This window comes from Sinocyclocheilus rhinocerous, unplaced genomic scaffold (genome assembly GCF_001515625.1).
Source record: "Sinocyclocheilus rhinocerous isolate Xijiao unplaced genomic scaffold, SAMN03320098_v1.1 scaffold269, whole genome shotgun sequence".
Taxonomy (NCBI): domain Eukaryota; kingdom Metazoa; phylum Chordata; class Actinopteri; order Cypriniformes; family Cyprinidae; genus Sinocyclocheilus; species Sinocyclocheilus rhinocerous.
The window spans coordinates 817,889-845,667 of NW_015652298.1; the positions used below are offsets into that span (position 1 = coordinate 817,889).

Sequence of the window (27,779 nt, forward strand, 5' to 3'; positions counted from 1 at the left end):
CACACACACACACACACACACACACGTGATGCGCAAAACTCTGCATTTGAACAGTCAATAGCAAATACTTAAACTAATAACAAAACATACTTACAGTAGCTGATTCAGAAGTGCCAGATTGTCATAGCAAAGTCAGAATTACCTCCTCTCCTAGGTTCACGAAACGGTCGTCCATAAAATGCATTGCTGTTCTGTTGTAAGTAATCTTAAAGATTCCTAAATGCATCTACTTTCGGAAGGCTAAATAAAGTGCTTTTGCTTTCGCCTAGAAACACACAGCTTCTCCCTGACATGGCTGCTTCAACACTAACTGCGGTTACTGAAACCACGCCTTCTTTCTTTGCGTGCACATTTGGGCAGCATTATGCAAATATTTCCGCATAGTGATGTAGATATGTGGGGGCGTGTTAGAATGAGCCGTTTTAGGGGGGCGTGGCAGAGTCTTAACTTTGATAAAGAATATCTCTTTGGATTTGAGACTTTAGTCTTTGCAACTTATCTATGGGATAAGATCCTACAGGGATCTTATCTATGCACAATCAGCTTGTAACACTCCAAAGAGAAAGGAAAACTTGAAATCGCATCATATGACCCCTTTAAAATGCACTGACACCTACATCGTCATCGTATCTTGTGTGCCACTGATAAGGCTGCCTGACGCACACCTAAAATTCGAATGCAACGTTTTTGCGTTCGAATGTGGATTTTTATTTTAAATTCGACAAATATTCGATTTATTTTTTTGACAGCCCTAGCGTTTATTACAAACGTCCAGTCAGTCCCTTTCATTCACACTGACCTTGTAACCTGTGGCTCCTCATCTCTCAGTCAGCTTACAGGCCGATCTTGCGGACCTGACGTGTGAGATCGAGATCAAGCAGAGACTCATCGATGAGCTGGAGAACAGCCAGCGGCGGCTCCTGACGCTGAGGAGCCAGTATGAGGAGAAACTGATTCTGCTCCAGAACAAGATCAGAGACACACAGCTGGAGAGAGACCGCGTGCTGCACAACCTCAGTGAGCATCTGCCAGCTTCACATCCGTTTGTGGAGATATCGTTTCTGTTGTTTGTGATGTATTTCTGGTATTTCTCCAAGGCAAAAGGCCCCAAAGTATATAAATAGGTGTTTTAAAGGGTTCGTTAAACCATCGTCATCATTTAATCACCCTCATGTTGTTCCAAACCCATAAGAAATTCGTTTTTTTTTCCATCTTTGGAATGTAAACGATAATTTTAATAATCCCAGTAAACAATTCTTCCATCATTTTCTGTGTGATTTTAGTGTCCATGGAGAACTACACTGAGGAGAAAGCCAGTAAGATCAAATCAGAGTATGAGAAGCGTCTGAAGGAGATGAACCGAGACCTGCTGAAGCTGCAGGCCGCTCAGAAGGAGCACGCACGTCTGCTGAAGAACCAGGACCGCTACGAGAGAGAGCTCAAGAAACTGCAGTCTGAGGTGGCCGATATGAAGAAAGCCAAGGTGAGCGCTGGAGCTTTATTTTTAGAAATACGCTGCCCCCTTGAGGCCATCAGGAGAAAAACAAAACATTTCATTGGTTTCATCAGCTGCAGAGATAATTGACTGTAATTGAAAATGAAGACATTTACAGTGTCAAACTTTTATTTTAAGAGTGTAATTAAAGTACCAATTTTTCCCATGAGTGTAGGTTTTTTTTTTTTTTTCTCTTTTCTCCATGAAAGTAGCTGATCCCTCAGGCATAGTGTGTGTCCCAGTTTGCATGCAAGTTTGTATGCTGGCAGTGGGTAAAGTACTTCCTTTTTTCAAGTATTGGAAAAGTGGCTACACACACAGAGACTAATGTTCAAAAGTTTGGGGCAGGGTTATTATGGCTAAGTAAAACTAAAACTTAAACTAAAAGTAACATCATAAAAAGTCATTATTTGTATAATAAAAAAAAAACTTTAACTGAAATAAAATAAAATATACAAACACTTTTTAAATTTATTTTAGCTAGTTGCAACATTTTTCAGTTTAGTTTAACTTGATGTACTTAAAATAATTAAATTAAAACTGAAAATTAATAAACTATGTGCACATATATAAATAAGTACTAAAAATGACACACAAAATGTAACTAAAATTAAAATTGAATATATAAAAATAATAGCTGATTCCAGATATTAAGACACTACAATAGTATTGTCGGTAAGGTTTTTTTTTTTTGCAAGAAATTTACATTCATACAGCAATGATGCATTAAAGTGACAAAGACATTTATAATGTTACAAATCTTTTTATTTCAAATAAATGCTGTTCTTTTAAACTTTCTATTGATCAAATGATTCTGAAAAAAGCATGATGGTTTCCACATTGATGGTTTTCAACATTAATAATAAGAACATAAGAATAAAAAGATGTCTCTTGAGCAAATCGGCATATTAAATGATTTCTGAAGGATCATGTGACACTGAAGATTGGAGTAATGGAAGCTACAAATACAGCTTTGCATCACATGAATAAATTACATTTCAAAATATATATGTTAAAGTTGTTTTAAATTGTAATAGCTTTTCACAATATTTCTGTGTGTACTGTATTTATTTGATCAACCTTGGTGAGAATGAAACATTTAAAAAAAAATCTTACTAAGCCCAAACTTTTGAATGGTAGTGTATAGCACCCAGATAACATTTGTAAAATAGACATTATACAAAAAAGAGCAAGGTATGAAATAAGTCTATCCCATAATGCAGTGTGCTTGATTGGCTGTTGCTTTCCAGTGTGACAGCTGGACCAGAAATAAGTGCAGCCACAAATTTTAATACCTCTATTTTCACTTATTTGATAATCTTGGCAAACAAGAAGTAATGTGTTCACAAAATGTAAATAAAAACCAAAATAACCTAATATTATTAATATACAACATTCTTGTTTAATATAATGTACTGTATTTTGGGTCACATTCATTCTAATATTGCATACACATTTTTTTTATGGCAAATATTATCTGAATGGGAACATTAGACTACTTTTTTTTGCTGTTAGACGCTGCTGCATCTAGTAGTTTCTCACAGTGCTTGCTTTTCATCCTACCTATAGGTGGCGCTGATGAAGCAGATGAAGGAGGAGCAGCAGCGGAGGAGGATGATCGATGCGAAGAGGAACAGAGAAATCGCACAACTGAAGAAAGAGCAGCGACGACAAGAGGTTTGACTGATTAACGTTTAAAAACGAGTGCTACCAGTTGTTTATGGTGGTGTATGTAGTATTATTTACTCGCTCTCTCTGTGCTCCTTTAGTATCAGATCCGAGCTTTGGAGTCCCAGAAGCATCAGCAGGAGATCGTGTTGCGGAGGAAGACGCAGGAAGTGACGGCGCTGAGGCGGCTGGCCAAGCCCATGTCGGAGCGTGTGGCGGGACGCGTGGCCCGCAGACTCACCAGTGTGGACTCCGGAGCAGAGCTGTCCACCAGCAACACAACAACAACCTCCAAACACGAATCCACTCGCTCGGTGTCCAGCATCATACGCCAGTGGAATACCAAACTGAACGGATTCCTGGGAGAGAATGAGAGCCGTGGGACTGGAGGAAACCTGGCCAGGTCAGCTGCGTACACCAATGACTCGATGAATGTTTTTCAAGGAAGTCTCTTATGTTCAGTGAGGCTGCCTTTATTTGAGCAAAAAACAATAATATTGTGAAATATAATTACATTTTCAAATAACTTTTCTATTTGAATTAATTTTTATTTTAAAATTGTAATTTATTCCTGTGATGGTAAAGCTGAATTTTCAGCATCATTACTCCAGTTTTCACTGTCAGAAAAGCAGTCTTCCTTCAGAAAGCAGTCTAAAGGCTGTGCGATGCGAAAAAGTGAGGTGAATCGCCGACAAACGGTGCTTTCACACCGAGCGCGAAACGATTGATCGCCTTCTGCTAATTGACGCCTGCACGCTAGGTGGCGCCAACCAACAATGCATTTTTCCTCACATCGTTCGCTGTTCAACAGCATTAAATTAAAATGCCCCTATTATGGATTTTTGAAAATTACCTTTCATGCAGTGTGTAAGTGAATGAAAACATCCTGCAAAGTTTTAAATCTGAAAGTGCACCGTGTATAACGTTGTGTCTCAAAAGAAAGAGTTGACTCTGAATCATTGAAACGAGTCGTTTTTAAAACGAATCCCAAGCCGTTTCATCTTGAGGTCAACATGAAACATTAGCATATTGCCCGCCCACTTTTTGGTCTTTTCGCATTGGTCTGAATGAAAATGCAAATTCATTCTTTGCCACTAGGTGCCGCTTTTGGAGCGGTAAAATAGCGGTTTGAACCTTTCATTACCCATAATAGGGGCACTTTAAGTTAAGTAAAGTATGGTTCTACACCAGAAACACAAACTATCTATAATGCTTTCAAGAATACATCTTAAAATATAGTTAGCACCACCGCTCTCGCCTTTTGTGCAAAGGCAGCTGCTCCGGGCACGTGATCTAAGCTCAAATGTAATTGGACAACCCGTAGGTTTCACAGAGCGACAGGAAACAAAAAAAAAAAACGACACATAGGACGAAAAAAGCCCTCGCTTTTTCACGCCGCAAATGGTCGCGCCTGGTGTGAATAGCGCCATAGGGATCTATTGTTTTGATTCAAAAGCATCATCGGGCCGAATTTTCGCGTTTAGTGTGAAAAGGCCTTAATATAATGATTTTGCTCAAACGTTTCATATGCTGCATTCATGCCATGTCGTAATTACTGTAATTTCGAAATGACAACACATGATGTTCAATTTGGAGCTGTTCACACCCTTAAACTTAGAACTATCGCACATAGCGCCGAATGAATCTGAGGTGGTACAAGTTGTAGCTCTCATAAAACTCCCAGTTCACAAGTTGTAAATGCGAGTTATACGAGGACATGAATGCTTTTTACAAGTTGGTATCTCGTAATCATTGTAAATACGATATGGCATGAACGCACCTTTATTATTAGTGAAAGATTCCTTTTTTTAATACTTTTTTGTATATAGTTTTTTTTCTTTCTCAGGATTCTTTAATGAATAAAAAGTTCTAAAGATCTTTTATTTAAAACCGAAATCTTTTGTGACTTTATATATATTTCTTTATTGTCACATTTGATACATTTGAATGGTATGATAGATTAACTTACAAATAAATACATAATTTTTTATACAATTATTAAAATAATAATAGTAATAATAATAATAATTAAAATAATGAAAATAATAATTACTAATAATTAATAATTTATATCACTCCAATCAAATCCCAATGCATCAATCCTGCCTTAAAATTTTTACAATATTTCAATTTTTTCAGTCAGAAGTGCATCACATTATGGAAGATAAATGCACAATTTTTTATTCCATTCTTTTTTTTAAAGGTTAATCTAATAAATTGTATGGTTACTCTATTAGGTGACATTCACCTAATGAAAAATTCTAAAAATTCACCTAAAAGAAAATTCTGTTCCCATTACAATATGAACTGTAGGCTATATATTGTATATCTGAATTTGTTTTCAGTAGCAGAAAAAAGTTCCAGCGAAAGAGTACGAGCACACGTTTTTCAAAGACAGCCCGTCAGAAGTGGCAGTCTCTGGAGAGGAGGATCATGGATATTGTGATGCAGAGAATGACCATCACTAATGTGGAAGCTGATATGGATCGCCTCATTAAGGTAATTTTTGCATTTATATTTCTTTTACATGTTACATTATGCATTATGCACCCTGTGCATTTTTGTTGTATGATTGTTGTGTGCATTTATGATTTGTGTGTTTAACAATGTAACAGTTCAGCAATAAAGAAGGATTGTGAACGCAACTCTTACATGATGTCTCACTTCCAGAAACGTGAGGAGCTGTCCATGCAGCAGGAGGCGCTGTTGCGCAAGAGAGAAAAGTTACTGAACGAGGGCTTCGGAGAGGATGAGGAGGAGAGGCTCCTTCAGGAGATGAACGAGGAGATTGAGGTTCTCAATGCCAACATCGACTACATCAGCGACAGTCTGTCAGACTGCCAGGCCACCATCGTACAGATCGAGGAGACCAAGGTACAGGGCATTTCAGAAATGACTGCTTGCTTGTTGCATGTAGTTGAATCACGCGTCACTTATATTTACGTAAAGGTTTTTTTGATATTGGTCAAATCGTGTGCTTATTTTAGGATGAGCTGGACTCAGTGGACACCTCAGTGGTCATCAGTTCCTGCTCGCTGGCCGAAGCTCGCGCTCTCCTGGACTACTTCCTCAAAGCCTCTATTGACAAGGTAAGTCTAGGCAGAACTGTTTGATGTTCTGATTAGGGTCATCCAGAGTAATACATGATTAAGTACTGTAGATTAGAATAATTAATTAATGACTAAAGTAATAGTGAAATTGTAATACATTATATTATAATTTAAATCGTAAAAAAAGCAAATACGTACACTACCGTTCAAAAGTCAAGTTTTTTTTAAAGAAATTAATTCCTTTTTTTCAGCTACAGTACAAAGTGACAGAGAAGGCATAATGTTAATAAAGATTTATATTTCAAATACATGCTGATCTTTCTATTCTTCAAAGAATCCTGAAAAATTGTATCATGGTTTCCACAAAAAAGCAGCACAACTGTTTTCAGTGTAGATAATACAAATGTTTAATATTAGAATGATTTCTGAAGCATTATGTTACACTAAAGGCTGGAGTAATGATGCTGAAAATTTAGCTTTAAATCACATGAATAAATTGTCTAGAAATATATATTTTTTTAAAGTATTTGTTAAATTGTAATATTTCAAAATATTATTAATTTATTTATTTTTTATAAAAAAAATTTTTTAATCAAATAAATGCAGCCTTGGTGAGCAGAAGAGACTTCCTTAAAAAATGTTTAAATCATCTTACTGACCCCAGACGTGTGAATGGTAGTGTTTCACGTGTGTTTGTGTATATAGGGGTTACAAGTTGCTCAAAAAGAGGCTCAAATTCGCCTGCTGGAGGGTCAGCTGCGGCAGACGGATGTGATTGGCTCTTCCCAAAATCACATGATCCTCGATGCTCTAAGGGAAAAGGCAGAGTGTATCCCTGAGCTGCAAGCTCTAATCCACAATGTCCAGCAAGGTGAGTAATCAGTCATAAGTATTCATATATCTATATTTTCCCTGCTGGTGGAATGACCTGGCTAATTCGATCCATCTTCAAGAAACGGCTAAAAACACATCTCTTCCATTTACACTTGACCCTCTAACACTAGCTCTGTCTATTCTATTTCTTATCTATCTACCTTTTATTATCTTTATTTATTATATAAAAAAACCTTGCTATGTATACTGTGTTAGCCTGACTGGGATACATTGTGTTTTTAGGGGTTTAAGTGCATAGCGCTGTAATTCTATTGTAATTAAGGGTGTATTCACACCAGGAAAGTCCGCTAGTTCACTTGCTTTGGTCCGGACCAAATACAATGTTGATTTTTTTTTGTTTGGTGTGGTTCACTTTCACACTGCCCTTTTTGCAAGTGAACCAGAATCTGTAAACAAAACCAGACATGTGCTTGAGGTCATCCATTCATTGGTTCATCCATTCAAGCGCACCAGAGTTAGTTTGTAAGCGGACCCGAGACCACCTCTTCAGCTGAGTCTCGGTACGGTTGTTTGGTCCGCACCCGAGTGCGATTGCTGTATTCACACCTGGGGGTGAAACAAACTTGAGTTCGATTCAATCGAACCAAACAAGACAGGTGTGAATACACCCTAAGATTCTCACAGATCAGCATTCTGACCTAAAACTGATGGGGCAGACCAAACCGTAAGGCATAGAGACCTAAAACTTTGAGGCATGGTAGTACTCATCCCGTCTACAATGTCGCCAAGGTTTGCCCGATCGGCCTGACGGGGGCACTACAGCGATCAAAAGTATGAAATCGCTCATAACTCCTAAAGCGCTTGTCGTAGACTCAAGTGTCTTATATCATTGGAAACGCATGTGACTGATTCGATCGCCACCCTTGAGGAAATTTTTGGCTTTTTAAATTTTTTTGAAAAACCTTCTTTTGTAAACTAGTCCTAGGTTTTTCGCCTAGTCGGAACCAAATCAGTGCAGGAAAATCCGCTGGAGAGCAGTGTTAATTTTGTTGACGAATTATTTTCGTCAACGACATTTACTCACCGACGAAAACGAGATAACTAAATAAAAAAACAGTTTTTAATGACGAAAATATACTCTCATTTTCGTCAACAAATAAAAACGAGACGAAAATGTTAGGGAAGGACAATTTGGGAAAATATCCAGTCAGACTCAGTCAGGACAGATGTCTTATGTGGTAGTTACGTACATTTGCATTGTACCGTCCTGATCTAACTGCGGGAAAACATGACACTGTTGTCATTATTGATATTTTGGGTACATAAACTTTTTAATTTAATTTAATTTAATTTAATTTAATTATTTAATTTAATTTAATTTACAACTATTGTAGCTTCTGTCTGGGATTCCCAATCACAGCATGGGACAGACTAAGAAAATTATACAAAATATTATTTTAATAAATAAATTTGACTCGTATCAGGTTTTTATAGTTAAAACTAAAACCATAACATTTTTCATTATATTCTTCATTAATTGAAATAAATAAATGTTAACTGAAATTATAAAACAAATCTATAAAAAGGAAATTAATATCTAAAATACATAAATTAAAAAATATATTATTTGATTTCATTTAGTTTATAAGGTTTAGCTTAACCTGATGTACTCAAATAAAACAGAAATAAAGTATTTAATAAATAATAATAAATAATAAATTTATTAACAATAAATAAAACATTTAGTCGACTACATCTACTTTAGATTGTCGACTAAATTGTATGATATTTAGTCGACTAAAACTAGACTAAAACTAAAACAATTCAGTTGACTAATTTAATTTACAACTATTGTAGCTTCTGTCTGGGATTCCCAATCACAGCATGGGACAGACTAAGAAAATTATACAAAATATTATTTTAATAAATAAATTTGACTCGTATCAGGTTTTTATAGTTAAAACTAAAACCATAACATTTTTCATTATATTCTTCATTAATTGAAATAAATAAATGTTAACTGAAATTATAAAACAAATCTATAAAAAGGAAATTAATATCTAAAATACATAAATTAAAAAATATATTATTTGATTTCATTTAGTTTATAAGGTTTAGCTTAACCTGATGTACTCAAATAAAACAGAAATAAAGTATTTAATAAATAATAATAAATAATAAATTTATTAACAATAAATAAAACATTTAGTCGACTACATCTACTTTAGATTGTCGACTAAATTGTATGATATTTAGTCGACTAAAACTAGACTAAAACTAAAACAATTCAGTTGACTAAAATATGACTAAAACTAAATGGCATTTTCATCAAAAGACTATGACTAAAACTAAATCACAATTTGCGGTCAAAATTAACACTGCTGGAGAGTGAATATTAATAGTTATCAAAAAAAAACAAACTTGAGTTTTCGACTCACCGTCGTGACGGCATGCCAAAATGTTCAAATGAAGCATGGCCACTTTTCCTAAAATGTCTATAACTTTTCAATGGAATGAGATATTTACTTCAAACTAGATACGCACATGTAAGACCTCGATCTGAGGTCACATGAGAAAAATCATGGAGTCTGGCCACTGTGTGGTGCTATAATAGGACAAAATCGTAAAAAAACGTCTATAACTACGCATCAACTAGCCAATGAAGTTCGAGCACCTATTAGACGGCGTTAACAGAGGCTGATCAGAACATAACTCGGTGGGTCTGTTTGACTCTCGGCCCTAAAGGTCTGTGAGGAATTTGAAAGAAATCGGCCACTGGGGCTCAATCACATTTTTCAAGTGTCTAAATGATTGTATATTGCGTGACTTTTCACACATGCACACGGTATTCATATCATATGATAGGCCTCCTAATTCTGAACAACTTTGCCTCAAGAAACACTGCTGTCAATTAAATCGTTTGTTAATCATTCAAGATTATTTAAAAAAAAACTTACTTTCGCGAACTAGTCCTAGGTTTTTTTGCTTACCTTCAAGAAAACCACGGCAGTACAATTCTCTGAACTCTCTAGGTCAATAATTGTCAAAAAAAGGTTGAACTTTACACTTTGGTTAGATATAACAAGGTCATTTAGAAAATGGGCCTGGCCAAATATACCCAAAAACCTTTAAATCCCAAACTAAAACGGAAACCTTCATGAAACTAGGTGAGCACATGCAGCATATGATTCTAAAGATGCATACCAACTTTTATGGAGATTGTGCTGTAGGTGGCGCTATAAGACTTATACAGGTAACAAAAAAATACTCCTATGGTAAATTACCTGGAATTGGCAAAAATGCTCTATTTAATCATTGTTTTATGTAGATACAGTCTTCCTAAATAATACATAATGCCTTTTTTCGTATTTGCTTAATTGCCTTAACACGCTTGAACACCGGTAATCGCTGCTTGCAGCTATATTTGTAATTGTGGTGTTAATTCGTCATTGTTTTATATATTCCTCAGAGAATGGCTATGCCAGCACAGATGAGGATGCGTATGAGTTCAGTCAGGCATCAGAGGGCGGGTATGAATACATTCTTACAGTACATTCACAGATGATTATCATGAAATAATCTATCAAATCTAAATTTGAACCTCACTGCTTAACTTCCTGCTACAGTTTTTTCCAGATGAAGTTGTCTGCGAGTCAAGATGACTTTAAGATGAAGGTAAAACTAAAAATTTGTGTCTCAGCGTTGATCGAGTAGTATTTTATGACATGGATATATTGAATGGGCTTATCAGCATTGGAAAGCAGCACTTCATTTCTGTTCTGTGTGTTATAACCAGCAGATGGCAGTGTAGTATTTTGAAATATTTACTGCATTTCCTCTCACAGGTTGAGCCTCGGTTATCTGCACAAATGAAGGCGGTGTCAGCTGAGTATTTGGGCCCGATCCTGGACCTCACCTCCAAGAACATCACTAAGTCCCTGGCTTCTCTGTCGGAGATCCATGAGAACGGCCTGGTCCTCAAAGAGGCCTATTCCAGAGATCTGGTGTCTCGAACCATCAGCCTGCCTGTCAGAGGACACACTTTGTGAGTGGAACTGTCAGGCAAAACCCTCTCGTGCTGGAATAAATTATATTCCGTTATATGGGATCAGGGTGGGATGAGAATTTTGGATTCTGTCTCCTCACAGTTATTCAGTTATTTTGAACATAACACAATTTCTATGCTGATGTTTCAGCCCAAGGCAGTCCAGAGGATCTGACACATCTCCCTTAACAAGGAGGCAGTCATACGACCGAGGCCAGCCATATAGGTAACTTCATCACCAGAAATCTGCCAAATAATGTTTCTAGTTAAGGTTTCAAACTGAGATCTGGAGGAAAAAAGACACAATTTATTACTGAATTTATTACAGTTTCATTATGCTTCCTAAAGACAGGACAAAAATCGCAAAACTAATACTAGTCATACTAACTCATTTTATTTCGTAGGCGGGCACATTTTTCAGTCTTATTGTTAATGTGAAAAGACTATTTTGCAATGTACTTATTTGTTGTATCTTTGTGTGGTGTTTTCATGTTGCTTTAGCTGACAAATAAACAAATGAATGAATGAATTGAATGAAATGAATGAATGAATGAATGAATTGAATGAATGAGTCAGTCAGTCAGTCAGTCAGTCAAATTAATCAACAGTACAGTAATAAAAATACATAAAAATGTTTTCCTTCAGCTTTATGTATCCAAAAGCAAAGACATTTTTCCAAGATGTTTTAATTATTTTCTTAAACATATTGTAAAATGACAATGTAAAAATTAATTATTTAGTTTTGCAAACAAAAATATATAGTATAAATCTGCCTTTGTAAATGAAAATATAGGAAATGGTCCATGGATGTATATATATATGTATATATATACTGTGTATGTGTATACATATATATATAATTTATACATTTTGTTTTTCTATTTTTGTTAATGTTATTATTTTATTATCAATATTATGCTGTAAACTACTTTAGTCAACATGTTAATTTTAATGGTACTATACAAATAAATTTGACATGGGCAATTTGACATGACATTTACTTACCCTCAAGATGTTCCTAACCACTGTTGAAAACAAAAGAAGATATTGTGAGGAATGTTGGCAACCAATAGTTGATGGTAGCCATTGACAACAACTTGAGTGTGAGTAAACTATGACAGAATTGTCATTTTTGGGTGAACTATCCCTTTAACATACTTAAAGTGTGTATCAGGTTAGCTGTTGATATGTTGTGAAATATTAGGTTTCAGTATACTGTTACACTCTTTACTTTAATCAAACATGCTGGTTTTTTTTTTGTGTGTATTGTTTTTCTTTTTTTATGTCAGAAGTCCAGAGGTAGGCTACACCCCTCCTTCTTCCCCTCCACTTCGAACACGCAACGACCGCAACGTCTTTTCCCGGCTGACAAGCAACCAGAGTCAGGGCTCAGCTCTCGACAAGTGAGTTGCACACAAACACGCACAGACAGCATGAACTATTTATTATCTTGATAAAAAAAAAATCATCAGAGTTTGATTTACTTTAGGGTCTAATTCCTCATCATACCTGAGCATGGGATTTTACATAAGCCCACATGTTCTCTAGGTTTATTTAATTGCTTTCCTTTCCACCCAGCTAGTTTTTTTTCTCCTTCAGCTATAAGTAAATGACTATGCTTTCTGTCAGGTTACTTCGAGTGCTTCATTACAGTATTTTAATCCACTAGTTCGGTACCTCAGCTTTAACCCTGTGTGTGCCGCAGGCAGTATCGATCTCTAACTGCAGTCGAATGGTTAGTATAACTCAAAGCCGACAGCAGAAGCTACTGTCAGTTCTTGGGCTCCTGTGAATTCTCATTATAACACCACAAGTGGGCACATTAGGGTAGAATAACCAATTATTCCACCCTCTGAAGATGGGTTTTGTTTGCACTTTCCTTCCATAATTGAATCAGCAGTGTCTGATATTGCCATAGAGATCTAAATTGGTCATTTGATGCGCCTGTCAGGGATTTATCTTATTATTTCTCCAACCTCTTGAATATTGCATTCCCCAGTGTGTGTGTGTGTGTGTGTGTGAGAGAGAGAGTGTGGGATAGGACACATATGGTAGCATACTGTAGATTTCTCTTAATGTAATTTTCTACCAGGCCGCACCATTCCGTAGTTTGTTTACAGCGTTTGGCTTGCTATCTATCCTGTTCGTAGTCATACAACCACCTTTAGCACAGTAATTTTGTGTTCTATGTTAAATTACCATAATTAGCACTATTTGCTAAGGCAAGCATCATTATTACTGTAGCTCATGCTTAGAATTAGAGATTTGAACAAACCCCTGATGGTGCAACCCTTCCGGCATTATTTGAAGAGAAGCACACCATTACTTTTATAAGAGTTTAGACTTGAAATGGGTGCAAAAATCCTAAAATTATGTTAACCTGTTAACTGTCGGTTCCACTTTTTGAACATAGACCTGAAAATTAAACTTAAATGAAATTTAAATTTCTAACTTAAATTATAACTCTTGAATGATTTGAAGCACAGACTTAAGTTTGGTCTCTTTTTGAAGAAGACCCTTGGTAGAAAAAGTGAGAAAAAAGTGAAACAGAAGTAGAAAAAAGAAAATTTTAAGTTTCTGAAACCATAAAATGTAAAAAGCAATATTTTATATAAGATATATATTTTACAAAATGTTGAACTCTAAAACTGCCAGAAAATCAAAACCAAAAATTGGAACAAGTCGTGTTCCAAATTTTAGGTTGATATCTCAAAAAATGAGCTTTCAGTAAGGTTTTGTTTGGGAACAGTACCAAACTTTTCCATTAGATGACCACCAAGCACCATTAGTGACCATATAAGGGTGCCCCATTTCCATATATGGTTTGAGTGATCTGAAACATGTTTTTCCATACTTTTCAAAATATTTATGAAGTATACATCATATTCAGAAGTATTATGGGCAGTATGACAGTATTTGAGTTGAATTCAGCCTCTAACAAAAAGACATGTTGCAAACAGAGAATCTGTCAGTTTTTCTTTATATTCAAAACGTTTTTAGACCTTTTTTTTTCTCAAAAAAAGAAAAAAAAGAATAGATGTCATCTTTTGAATTATTGGCATGAAAATTAGGTTTTTACCGATTTGTTTCAAGATTTTACATGTGTATTGCTATTTCAAAATAAAAGTCAGAACTCGCTTGCCGACTCTTGAGTACTCTTGTTGCAAATTAATAAATTATGGTTGCTCTGTAAAGTATATTGAAAATCAGTCACAAAATATGACAGCTAGAGTCTTTAAGCTTTCAAGTCATAAACAGTTTGTCAAGATTACTTTAGGTTTAGGCGAAGATATTGCTGTTAAATCATGTAATAACAGATGGGTCCACTGGCATCATAAATGTTAAGTTTAAGTATTACTAACAATATTATTATTAATAATATTTTAATAATAATAACAATTTTAAGTCGTCCTGCAGCCCCCTGGTTGAGAACCACTGTTTTTAGATCCTGAAGAAATAATAATCCAGGTGTGTCTAAACTTTTGTCTAGTAGTGTATGCATTAAAGAGGGATAACAACTGATAAAATCCCCTTTTGATAATGCTAGAAAAGTAATAATGATAAAAAATATGGTAAAATTATGTAGCAAATACATTGACTCTTTGAATTGTCTCCAAATATGGTATTGTCTCAACTGAAAGAGACAAACCAAAATTGACTAATCCATGATGTATTGAGGTATTATTATTATTGACAAAATTATTGATAGTTAAATGCCGTGGTGAGTCAAAAATGCATATGGCTACTAACCCCCTTTTTGAAGATTCTTTTTTTGAGCTTATGACCAACAAATATGTACATGGATTTGCTGACACTCGCATACCTGTGTAAGATTTATGAGAAATAAGTGAAATATTAAGTAATTAAATGCCATTTTTCGTTTAATTTTATTTGTTTATAAAGTACCTTTTAGATTGTTCACTACAAATGTTATAAATTAATGTGTTTTTAAAAAAGATATAAAAAAAAAAAATTGGGACACACTATTGGGTCAGTTTGACCCCTTTCTTACAGTATTTAGGGACCGGAATAACAGGCTTTTTGGACTAGCAACTGCATAGCAACATAATAACAACCACTCTGAACATCTTAGCAACCACATCGCAATACCCTTGTAACATTTTTAAAGACGTAACATTTTTGTCTACGCTGGTTGTCATATGGAAATTTTGAACTCCTTTTTATTTAGAACTTAATTAGATCCTTTCTCATGTATCTTGATGCGTCTTTACATTAATAATCTCACCTGTTAATGTGCATGTCAGTCACTGTCAGTGCGTCGGTCTCAGTATATACGCTGTTGCGTGATCTTAATTATTTTAGCCCAAGAGACGCTTCTCCACTTGATTACTGATTGGTCCCTAATGGGCGGGACTGACTTGATTAGACTGGAATCCTGACAGCCTTTAAGTCTTTGCTCGGGTTAGCACAGAATAACAAAACCGGACAGCAGACGCAAGACTTTCATGCAGGCCAATATTAATAGACCTTCATCAACATTCAAATCAGTGTTGGTGTCAGCGAATCAAAGTGTCCTGTCAATTGGTCACACTCTCATGAATCAGTTTCTCAAATAAGCATGTGTGCATGTCGTAAGTTTCTTTGCTTCTAGTCTGACCGAGTCTGTGTTTTAAAGTAGCGTGACACTTCATTTACATTTCAGCCAATCAAATGCGATCCAAGGGACTGCCAGTGGTTCATGTTGTTTTCTTTTGTCTCTTAAGTCTCTGACTTCATTGACCAGTGTCACTGACCAATAGAAAATAGCTGTTTTCTGTTTTAATATACTTTTAATGTAATTTATTCCTGTGATGCAGAGCTGAATTTTCAACAGCCATTACTCCAGTCTTCAGTGTCACATGATCCTTCAGAAATCATTGTAATATGAGATACTTATTATTAATGTGCTGCTTAAAATGTTTGTGGAAACAGTTTTTTTTTTTCAGTCACAACAAAATATTTTCAAAACTATTTTTATTGATGAAAGGAAACCACTTATGTTTGTATATCATTCATATTTTATTCTGTGCACATCAGCAATCATCCAAGTTCACATAAAAGCACTTAGTATGTGTGAGCGATGATTGCCACGTGCGGCTTTGAATCTCATGTACTTGTATATTGTGTCTGTGAATAGTGGGAGCCGTTAAGCCTAGAGCGCTATAGTGTTTCAATAGAGATGCTGCCCAAATGAAAAAATAGTATTATGTCTCACTAAAACGCAGGCCTTTTTTATTCGAGTCATGTTTCATTTTGTTGATAGTCACTATAAAAACAGCTCAGATCAAATAGCCGAGTGAACTGAGACATGAAGTATCCATTACAACAACACAAGCTCTGGGAATACATCACTGTGAGGCTTCTATATATGGATCAGAGCTCAGGTTTGGAGTGGGCTCTTCCTGTTAACATTGAGTCTTAATACCAGTAACCCCACCCGATGAACTCTGCATAACCTTCCTGCTAACTCCTCCCCCTTTGCTCTAGCCCCACCCCCTGTTCTCGCCTGCTTCCTGAAAGGCTCCTCCCCCTCCCTATCTGTCTTCTACTGACTCTTCCCACCTTCCCCTAACCCAACTGCCGTTTTGCCCTATAGGTCGGATGACAGCGACTCCTCTCTCTCGGAGGTGCTCAGGTAGAGATCTCTGTCTGTCATTCTGTTTCCTGTTGCCCCGCCCGGCCACGCCCCCACCGGGCGTGGTCATGGCGTGAGCATGCATGCACCCTTTCCATTTGCGTCCTGTGCCGTGAAGTCTGTGAGAATTGAATGAACCTTATGGACGGACTTGTTTGAATAGCTTTAACGATCTTGAAGGTTCAGAGGAAGGAAAACCGATTTCGAAATACAACTTTTGATTTGAATGTACTAGCTTAAATGTCACAAAATCATTTAATTGATCATTTCCTGCCGAGCTGTTTGGAAGGCCCTATTAAAAACCCTATTTGAGTCTCGCAACAGCTCTGGACTGGGATCAAAAGGTGGCGTCCCACTAGCCAACTCAAAACGATTTTGGTCTGGAGTGTCACACCTACTGGCATTTTTGCCAAAATCTCGATGCCTTTTGCCAACAATATTTTTCTCTGATTCCTTGTCACAAATTGTCGAAATTACCCGATCTGACAGAAAAGAACTTCAGTAGTCGCTCCCAAAGCCATGAGAGTCTGCCTCACCAACTGAACAGTTTAAGCAGTCCAGAAGTTGTCGGCAGGGCTTTTAACTCGGGGTTAACACCCACCTGCTGAGAGACAACGTGTCTCTTGACTCTTAAGCAACTATGTAAATGAAGCTTATAAATGAAAATCGACTGAAAAATTGGCTAGTAAGATGCCAACCGAACTTGTTAACATGTTGAGTAAATTTAGTCTTTTTGTCCTTTGAACTACCAGTAATCTAATTTGTTTTTTTTCCGCAAGTTTCCTCTGGTCTCTGTTGTAAAGACTCCAAGAAATTGGTTCAGACAAACCCCACAGGTTCAATTTTGTATGTTGCTCAATATTCATTTCTTATCCAATATAGCGACACTGTGATTTCTCTGCACCCCATTATCCTGACAGCACGATTGCATTTTTCTTGTTTCTTTCAAGTTGCTCTCGTTATACCATTAGAAGCTAATGGCTCTATGATGGAACATGGAGTGCTTAGAACTACTCTGTCCCAAATTTCCTTTGAGAGACAAATCTGTTTAAGGAAGGAATCACAGACAGCTGGCTTAACTTGTTCACCAAGTGAGCCACTGGCGATAAACTATCCGCGAATGAAACAAAACAGCATGATGATAAACTTCACGCTATGATGCCTTAGTATTTTGGCTAAATTGTCTTATCTGAAGCCAGTGTAACTGGGCAGTTTGGACTTGAGTGTTTTTTTTTTTTTTAGATCAACACCCTCTTTGATCAGCGCAAAGCTGAGTGAGTCAGTAGGGAAGGCTTTTATTCTCTGAACCACAGCGGTTTGCTCTAAATCCCGCTATGGGGGGATAAGATAAGGTTCATTCATAACAACTCCCCCTTCGTTTATCCATGAAAAGCACAGAAACTCCATATCCTGACATCCTCAGGATCCCCCCCATCTCCACTCCCCCCTTTTCACACTCCATGTTTTTCTCAGAGCATCAGATTTCTTTTCTTTCAACCCAGTGGAAGGGTCCAGAACCGTGAGCTCACTCCTCATTGGTTATGTGCTGCATGAAGGTGTGGTTTTTAGAACATCAATTCAATTTTTTTCCTTTCAAATTTGCTGTTGTCATTTGTTGTATTGTTTTGGTTTTCGCACTTGTGTGAAATGGAGTGTTTCCTTCTTCATGCGTTTTTAGTATCGCAGGGCTTGCATGTCGAGTGTGTGTAGACTGATTTTTGGTTTATGGCAGTAATGGTCATAGCACAGCATGGCACTATACCTGTATTGACTGAGTTTGTTTGATTGACACTAAGTGAGGAATAAAATGGTGAGCATTTTCCTTAATAACTCTTCACACTTTTCTAATTCCTCACTTATCGGCTCAAATGAGCAAAAAATTAAGCTGCATGGTGTGGAGAAATTATGTGGTGCTCATTATTGAAGCTTGCCAAGGCTGTGAACCATTTGCCTGGTGGGCAATAAAGAAGGCAAAAAAAAAAATTAAGGAAGTTGGAGCATTTAGAGAGTTTGCGGTGTCTTATTTTGACTTGATTAGCAAACACCCAGGATAACAGTGTCCAGTGTCCACCTAGAGCACCCTAAACACCATGACGATGAGTTTTGCATGTGCACATGTGTGTAGATTTACTTTAGATGGAAAAAAAAATCTAGTTGCATATACAATTTTAGAATGATAATGATATGCAAACGCAGCTTCAGTTAAATGCTTTATTCTTTAATTGAAGTTCGCACACACGTAAACTACTTTGTAGATACTTATGTTTAAACTCCTCACACAGTGTTAGTCCGGAACCCGATCACCATCAGTTCCTGTTCGCCGGACCTCCCTAGAGTTCTTCTCACTTTAGAGAGCACAAATGTGCCAACAGCAGCCTCTCGCGTTTCATCTGTCCTCAGAGAACTGGGATGTCCCAGTTTCCTCTTTAATCGGCCATCCTCATGAGCCCGCACAAAGACGCTTTGACGGCTCCACCTTCATTAGGACTTCACAGGCACTGAGCTGGACAGAGGCTGATCTCAGCCCTCTGGAGACCCAATTTCCCTTCATCCCAAACTCCAGCTTCATTTCCGTCTCACTCGGCCAGCAGGAAGGAGCGTTCCGAGACTGGGCTGGTTGGGAACGCTGTGTCAGCCTTAAGGGGAAGAGCCTCATTATTTTTTTTAGGGGAGGGAAAGCTTGTTTAGCCCAGCCAGGTTGCCAATGTATGTGGGCTAATTGGCAGGCACAACTGGAGTTACAAAGCTTTCTTGGCAGCAAAAATTGACGCCAAAAATGAAGACGGTTTTTGAAAAGTAATGCCTACTTTTGTTTGATTTAGTTTTTACTAAAGATTACTTCCACCTGTTTACTCAAAGAAATTACTTCTCCGATTTCCAGGAGGGGTCAGTACTGAGCTGAAAATACCCCCACTGTTATGACTGACATAATGCATCCTCCGCTCTGCACAAGTGGGAGCATGGGAAAATAAGACGGAAATAAGACGAGAGATGAGAGATCAACCCCGAAGTCATTTTACTTGTCTTGGTCCCTCAAGTACAAGTCCTGGAGACCTTGAGACCTTAAGTTTTATTTTTGTTTCCTGAAGTTCTGGAGCAGTTTATAGACAAATCCTCTCTTCCATCAAAACAACATGTGTGTTTAGCACATCTCTCCTGCGATAGAAACCCTCATTTAGCCCGTGGCAGTGGTCCATCATAAATCTGACCAGAAATTCGGCTTGCCAGCTGTCAGTAAACGTTACATCCATTTGCAGTTGGCACTGTGGTGCTGTTACGATGGATGTGGAGATTGCGGTTTTCAATTGCACACCAGCTTGCCTGCGCTATTGTTGGGGGAAAACCGAAAAAGCTAGTGGATGCCATCCAAGGCGAAACATTGTTCGCTCCCCGATGTGATATGAGCAACCATGACAGGTGTTGTGTGATGGTGATGCCAAGCCTGTCAGCCATTAGACAGACCACAAAATGGTGACATCATAACACGAGTCCCAGCATGGTTGAGAGCAACTATTCCTTCATCGCCTTTGTCTGGCTGCGGTCTCGATGCTTGATGGACGGTTTGACGGCATTCATACTGGTGAAGAGATTTGAAGTGTCTTTTGGGAGCTTCTGGGAAACTGTGGTTCCTAATTGGGACCATCTCGCATAAGGCTGCCAGGAGGAAGAAGTGCTGCCTGTCTCCTGCAAAGAGTCTTTTAAACAATTTATGTGGATATAAATAAGTTTAAAAAGCCCCGTGTTGCTCTGCATCCTCAGAAGCTGTAGGTTCCTTCGTTTCATCCCTGCTTGAGTGCAAGAGTTTCAGTCGATCATTTGCAAATTCTGTGCTCCCTCAGCGCACGTGCACAAGTCAAATCTACTTTCTGTTCTCGTGCATATCAACTCAGGCTGGATTATGGACCAGGCCAGTGGGGCAAGTGGCCTCCAAAGCCTCAGGACATGCGACAAAAGAAACTGAACACCAAAGCCCTTGAGGTGTATACACCAAAGGGTCACATGCACCAAGTGGTGCATAGAATGCATTCTTAAAACGAGCGAGAGTTGTGGTTAAAATTGATATAAATTATGTTTTTTAGAAAATGACCTATCGTTTCGCTAGATAAGACACTTATTCCTCGGCTGCGATCATGTAGAGCCCTTTGAAGCTGCATTGAAATCGCAATTTGGACCTTCAACCCGTTGGTCCCCTGTTGAAGTTCACTATATGGAGAAAAATCCTGGAACGTTTTCCTCAAAAACCTTAATTTATTTTCGACTGAAGAAAGAAAGACATGAACATCTTGGATGACATGGGGAGACACATTTTATTTCTGGAGTGAACTAATTATTTAAATAATATTACCTAGGTGCTTAAAGTTAGGTTAGCTTAAAGGTTAGTTCACCCAAAAATTAAAATTCTGTCATTAATTACTGACCCTCGTTCCAAACCTGTAAGACCGTCGTTCATCTTCGGAACACAAATTAAGATATTTTTGATGGAATCTGAGAGCTCTCTGACCCTCCATAGATGGCAAGGATATTACCACGATCAACGCACAAAAATGTAGCGAGGACATTGGTAAAATAGTCCATGTGACATCAGGAGTTCAACCGTAATTTTACGAAGCTACGAGAATACTTTTTGTGCGCAAAGAAAACAATAATAACATAATTTATTCAGCAATTCTTCTCCCCAAGTTACCATCTTCCTCCATTTTGGAGAGTACCCCAGAATGTAATCAATGTAATCAGCGTTGGTTACGGTCAGCATGTGCGCAATTTCTACTGAACGTAAACAATGCTGATTTAATTGATTACGTTCTGAACTCGGGGAGAAGAATTGTTGAATAAATTGTTATTGTTTTCTTTGCGCACAAAAAGTATTCTCGTAGCTTCGTAAAATTACGGTTTAACCCCTGATATCACATGGACTATTTTACCGATTTCTTTACTACGTTTCTGTGCGTTGCTCATGGTAATATCCTTTCTGTCTATGGAGGGTCAGAGAGCTCTCAGATTCCATCAAAAATATCCTTTGTGTAATAAATTTTTGTTCCGAAGATGAATGAAGGTCTTACGGATTTGGAACGACATGAGGGTGAGTAATTAATAACAGAATTTTCATTTTTGGGTGAACTATCCCTTTAACATTTCTGTCAATTGCAGCCTTTGGGGTCTAGAGATAAACGTTACTTGCACCACACAAGAGTCGATCATTCTTCTGCAAAACATATGGAGGTTGAAGATGTCTTAAAATAGATCCACTTTCTGTGCCACCCTGCAAAGTCAGTAGTGACCAACTGAGCGGCTTTGAAATGCGGATTTAAACTTCTGAACCAAAGTCCACAACTCACAGAGGACTTTGCTGCAGTTTGCATCAGTCGAACAGGCTTCCCTTTCAAGTGTGCATTCGGCTTGGCTTTGCAGTCAGTGTGACATCGTCACATGTATCGGCTCCCCTGCTGCTTGGCAGTGGTACAGTGGTACGACAGGACATAATTAGCACCTGCTCGATATATGGAGTCTGTTCTATTGTTTTCACTCATGTTCGTCTGCCTGGTTGATGGCCGAATCCTGTGTGACACAGCTGGAGTCTGATAAATCAAATTAAATATCAGCACGTTGACAATGAACTCCAGGGAGAGCGGCCGAAGCATGGGGGCCTGGAGTTTGCAAGGTTCAACCGCCGGATCTCACAAAGTGGTGGACATGAACAATTCAGTCTGCCCATTGAATCAAGTCCACCTAGCAACTTCATTGAATGAAAGAACTTTTAATGACTACTTTATTCAATGCCTGATAAGAAATTCTGCAAAATCTCTTTATGATGCATGTTGTTTAATATTTAAAAAACATTTTTTATTATGTTTTAATGGTAAATTACAAATTCTGTATATCATTATTTGGTTTTTCAGTTAGCATTAGCTTAGCATTGCATAGCATGTTAGCTTAGCCCACATGCTAATTCTCGTACTCTACATATAAACACTGGTCAGTGGCTGCACAAACTTGACAACCTGTAATTAGGTTAATGGATTGGACCTTCTTCCTGTTTAAATTTTTTTTCTTTCTCTTTCTATTGTCCCTCAATCTGTTGTTCTTTCACACATTGATGCAAAAAATAGTTTTTTTGCTTTTTTTTGTCCATCCGCGTGGAACAGATGGCACACGTTGTATTTGAACACAAACAAGCTTTGTTGTGACATCCTCCTTTCCACCTGCTCGACTAACCTCACAGACTTCTGCACTTCACAACTGTGTTTTAAAATGCTGCTTGTCTTTGTGCAGGGGTGTAATCACTCCCACAGGTGGGCTGAAGGGGGGCAGGACGGCCCCTCTGCAGTGTGTGGCGATGGCTGAGGGACACACTAAACCTGTGCTTTGCCTGGATGCCACGGACGAGCTGCTATTCACCGGCTCTAAAGGTATCATTTTTTTTCCACTGTGAACCTGTGAAAGGAAAACATAAACACCTATAAGCACAAACACATGAGCCAATTTGAATTACATTTTCTCGAGGTCGAAAGCCCACTGCTGTAAAGAAGGCTAACTGTGGGCATCTCAACAGAAATCTTGTGCACCTTTATACATTACTCACAGTGCTTCAGTTATTATTCATTTACAAGCTACCAGCATTACATCCTGAAACTGTAATCATAAATGCATATTTTGCATTTAGCAAATTATGTTTTTGTTTTTATGCTGGAGGGGCTAGCAACCTTTTGGACATTGAGTACAAATTTTAGCTTTAAGGACTTTTAATACATCGAAGCGACTGAACATTTCTTTTTTTATTAATTTCTAAACCTAATTAAATCTAAATTTTATGTAATTTTAAGCATGCTTAACCTTTTTGCCATTGGCGATGTGTGCCAAACAAATTATGCTTCAGTTTTTTTACTTTTGGCTCAAGGATGAACATGATTGGCATCATAAACATGCATAGCGTAACATTTTTTTTTAATGTTAAAAAACATAATTTTTAAAATTTTTTCAGATCGAACCTGCAAGATGTGGAACCTGGTGACTGGACAGGAAATCGTGACCCTGAGAGGACATCCTAACAACGTTGTGTCTGTCAAATACTGCAGCTACTCTGGCCTGGTCTTCACAGTTTCCACCTCATATATCAAAGTATGGGACATTCGCGATTCTGCCAAGTGCGTCCGGACGTTCACGTGAGTATATTTTCAATTAGCATTTAGCTGTAGCATCTGAATGCACCTAGTTTAGCAAATTTCAACTCGTCCATCTTTAGGTCATCGGGTCAGGTGGTCTCAGGCGATGCCTGTGCTGGTACAACCACTCGCACCATCACTACAGCCCAAGGCGAGTACCAGATCAACCAGATCGCCCTCAATCCCTCCGGATCTGTGTTGTATGCCGCTGCAGGCAACACTGTCCGCACATGGGACCTCAACAGGTGCAGAGTTCATTCCTAAGTCATTAGCATTTATTGACGAATTCAAAAACCTACCAAGTGAATTGGCTGTACAGAGTTCATAACCATGCGCATATTCTGTTATATTCTTTGTGTGCAGAATGCAGGCCACTGGGAAGCTGACCGGACACATTGGGTCAGTCATGTGTCTTACAGTGGGTTATTCTGGAGGAGGCAAGGATCAGGTGATCACTGGATCCAAAGACCATTACGTGAAAGTGCGTTTAACCATTTTAGTTTATTTCCCTTTTTATATAGGTCTCTGTTCTTCATGTAGTCATCTAGGATATAGGTTTGACATTGAGTACTATGTTGTGTTTAAAATATTTGCATCAAAAGCAGTTATAATTTAGAAATTAATGGCCATTTTCTACCTTGTTTTAGACTATGGTTTAAACAAGCATACATAACATCTTTGCATATGAAATAAGTATTATGCATGTGAAGCTGCATTTTACTAATCGTGTAAAGTGTGGATTACAGTGCTATGTTTACAGTACATTTACTCCATCAAAGGTTCCTTTTAGCACTTTGTTTTGGCAGCACTGGGCATTGTAGTTAGTTTTGTTCAGCGCTAACTCACATACTCTTGTGAATGCTCTCATCATAACCAAAAAAGTGCTGACACAATGTACATTTGAGTTTCATTTTGCTGATTTGGTGAGATAGCAGAACTTGCGCTGAACTAAAGTGACTGCTTCAGTGATTATAAAGGGATGGCTCTTTGTTCGCTTTCTGTATATAATTTAATCACAATTTGAAAACGTTGTTTTTAATGCTAGTAAAATGAACAATGTGCATGTGACTGTTCAGTAGATGGCTTGATTTATTGATTTACCCTTGAAATAAATGATTTTGAGACAGAACGGCTAACCACAAGTCCTTACATATCAAAACAATCTTATAGCAGTCTCGTGCCAATGTATTCATCTCTATTGCATAATAAAAACTGTAGAAAACCTGTAGAAGTAGAAAACGAGTTGTTTTACAAGTAATAAAACAAGCAATAAAAGCTTTTTTGCACTAACAAGTAAGGTCTGAGTTCTGAAACTTGCCACATGCTTTTATAGTACAATGACCTCTTATATGTCAAAATTCATTCTCAATTCATGATCTCTTTAATGCAGATATTTGATGTTGTGGAGGGAACCCAGGGTAACATCGGACCAGCTCATAACTTCGAGCCCCCTCATTACGATGGGATTGAGTGCCTTGCTGTACATGGCGACGTACTGTTCAGTGGTTCCCGTGACAATGGCATTAAGAAATGGGATCTGGGACAGCAGGAACTTATTCAGGTAAAAATTACTATTGCATGTAAGCGTATTTTGGTCTTATGTTAATGTGTGATGTTATAATGTGACATAACATAATTTACACGCTGCTTGTAATGTATTAACTATTTGTGGTTATAATATTAATTATTGTCCTCTGTACAATCATCATACTGTCAAAGCAATGAGCCTCATGTGGCAATTTTCCCCCCTTTTTTCCTTTAATTATGACTAAGAAATGTAGATTTCAATTAGATATTTTGATATAATTATTTAAGCAACTAGAAAAAGAAAGAACTGTGTGAATGATAAGCTGTAAGTGCTTTAAAGAGTTTAAAGTGCATTAAAGTTAAGACAGCTTACATGACTGACAGCGACAAAGTTAAATACAATATCCAATACCGAAAAATAATATATACACAGACAAATGATGTTTCAGAGGGTAATAACCCAGCGTTTACCTATTGTTCCTGTGTCAATAGATGTAGGATGGCTTCATTTATCAGCGCCGGTTGACGTCATCGCAGTCTGACAGCTAAAAACAGCTAGTAATAAGTTTAATTTTAATGGTTTCTCCAGCTGCTTATATTAGACAAGAACACATACCAAAGCTTCACATCATCCAGAGCTAAAAGGTCAAAAATAATGGTAGACTATTATAAGATGACATAAAAATGGGTTTGACAAAATGAGTCTCCTGCAAGTCAAGAATATATGAATTATGCATTTCACAGGTACATTTTATTGTAATAGTAATAATTAAAGCACAGTTTGATGCTGAAATCCAAAAACAGAGGACAAATATCACCTGGAAGATCAATGTGTCATGATGAACGGAGATCTATAATCAGTATTTACCTGTAAACATTTCCAGGTTTTTGGACATGCAGATGAAAGAAATCTTTATTTAAAGCAATATCTTCACATCTGTCTTTATTTTGTTTTCATTACGCAGATTTATTTAGCACCATTCTATTAAACATATCCAAGTCTTTATATTTTAAGTGATTGACAGCACACGCCACCTCTCGCCCTCAATAGGAAGACGTTTAAATCCCAATGCAGTTATCAATGTGTAAGCAGTGGGTTTATCTAAACACACTTTACGTGCCCTCTCTGATTGCACAACTGAGTAAATTTGCCAAGATAAAGTGCTTTGGTTGCTCTTTTATGAGATTTTCCGTCCACAGGCCTGTTGGCAGAATCAGCCGAAGATGTTGGTAATAAAGTGAAATTTATCATGTGACATATAGAACTTCATAAATGTCCTTTTATAGCATCTATATTTTTATAAAATTCAGAATAAAATTCGGCTTGTTTGTTGAAATCATTTGCAGTCTTATTATTACTGCAGTCTTATTATTACTATTTTGTGTGTAGTAAGGGTAAGAGGTTAACCCCTAAACTGAAGAAGTAAACTTCCACCCACTGTTTGTACTGCAGACCTGATTGACACTGAGAATGCTGCCGTTTGTAGAGCAGAGCTGAGCTAAAAATGGAATGTTACTTGTTTCTCCTCAGCAAATCCCAAACGCGCACAAGGATTGGGTGTGTGCTCTGGCGTTCGTTCCCGGGCGGCCCATGCTCCTCAGTGCCTGCAGGGGGGGAATGCTCAAGGTGTGGAACGTGGACAACTTCACGCCCATCGGAGAGATTAAGGGCCATGACAGCCCTATCAATGCTATCTGCGCCAATTCCAAACAGATCTTTACTGCCTCCAGGTACGTGCATCAGGCAAGAGAGAGTGTTCAGAAAAATAATAATTTACTAGTGATGCACGATTCATAGAAAAATCGTTCTTTTGGTTCTGTCACATCTGTTCTGTTTTTTTTTTAATGAACTGGTTTGCAAATCAGGCTGGACAGTTTGTTCCAATCTGGTAAACAGAGTCAGTTGGCAATATATAAAAATAAATGATAGCTTACAGTTGCAATGAAATCGAAGTAGCGACAGATCCTTTCTTCCATATTGTGAGGTAAATATGAGTGTAAAAATCTAAGGCAAGGACTTGGTTCTATCAAAAATAGCAGATGAACTCAAGTTTGCATACCAAATGTGCGTACCAAATGATTGGAGAAGTCTATATGAAACAACGTGAATACAAAGAGTACATTTTCTTGTTTTAAAGGGGTCATATGATGCTGCTAAAAAGAACATTATTTTGTGTATTTGGTGTAATGAAATGTGTTTATGCGGTTTAAAGTAAAAAAAACACATTATTTTCCACATACTGTACATTATTGTTTCTCCTCTATGCCCCGCCTTTTTGAAACGCGTCGATTTTTACAAAACTAATCGGTCTGAAAAGCGAGGTGTGCTCTGATTAGCCAGCTATCCAGTGCGTTGTGATTGACC

The 27,779-nt window shown here is 37.6% G+C and overlaps 1 protein-coding gene across 1 annotated transcript in view; it reads left to right on the forward strand.

Moving 5' to 3' along the window:
* Positions 1–27,779, forward strand: part of kif21b (kinesin family member 21B) — a 105,998-nt gene that overhangs the window by 69,748 nt on the left and 8,471 nt on the right. The window contains exons 14-33 of the mRNA XM_016520372.1: positions 829–1,017; positions 1,284–1,483; positions 3,065–3,172; positions 3,265–3,566; positions 5,512–5,662; positions 5,834–6,037; positions 6,151–6,252; positions 6,919–7,084; positions 10,517–10,577; positions 10,674–10,722; positions 10,893–11,092; positions 11,244–11,318; positions 12,382–12,495; positions 16,689–16,727; positions 22,998–23,134; positions 23,707–23,887; positions 23,968–24,132; positions 24,251–24,368; positions 25,278–25,448; positions 26,946–27,145. Of these exons, the coding sequence (XP_016375858.1) occupies positions 829–1,017; positions 1,284–1,483; positions 3,065–3,172; positions 3,265–3,566; positions 5,512–5,662; positions 5,834–6,037; positions 6,151–6,252; positions 6,919–7,084; positions 10,517–10,577; positions 10,674–10,722; positions 10,893–11,092; positions 11,244–11,318; positions 12,382–12,495; positions 16,689–16,727; positions 22,998–23,134; positions 23,707–23,887; positions 23,968–24,132; positions 24,251–24,368; positions 25,278–25,448; positions 26,946–27,145 (2,932 nt within the window). The remainder of the gene's footprint in view (positions 1–828; positions 1,018–1,283; positions 1,484–3,064; positions 3,173–3,264; positions 3,567–5,511; positions 5,663–5,833; positions 6,038–6,150; positions 6,253–6,918; positions 7,085–10,516; positions 10,578–10,673; positions 10,723–10,892; positions 11,093–11,243; positions 11,319–12,381; positions 12,496–16,688; positions 16,728–22,997; positions 23,135–23,706; positions 23,888–23,967; positions 24,133–24,250; positions 24,369–25,277; positions 25,449–26,945; positions 27,146–27,779) is intronic.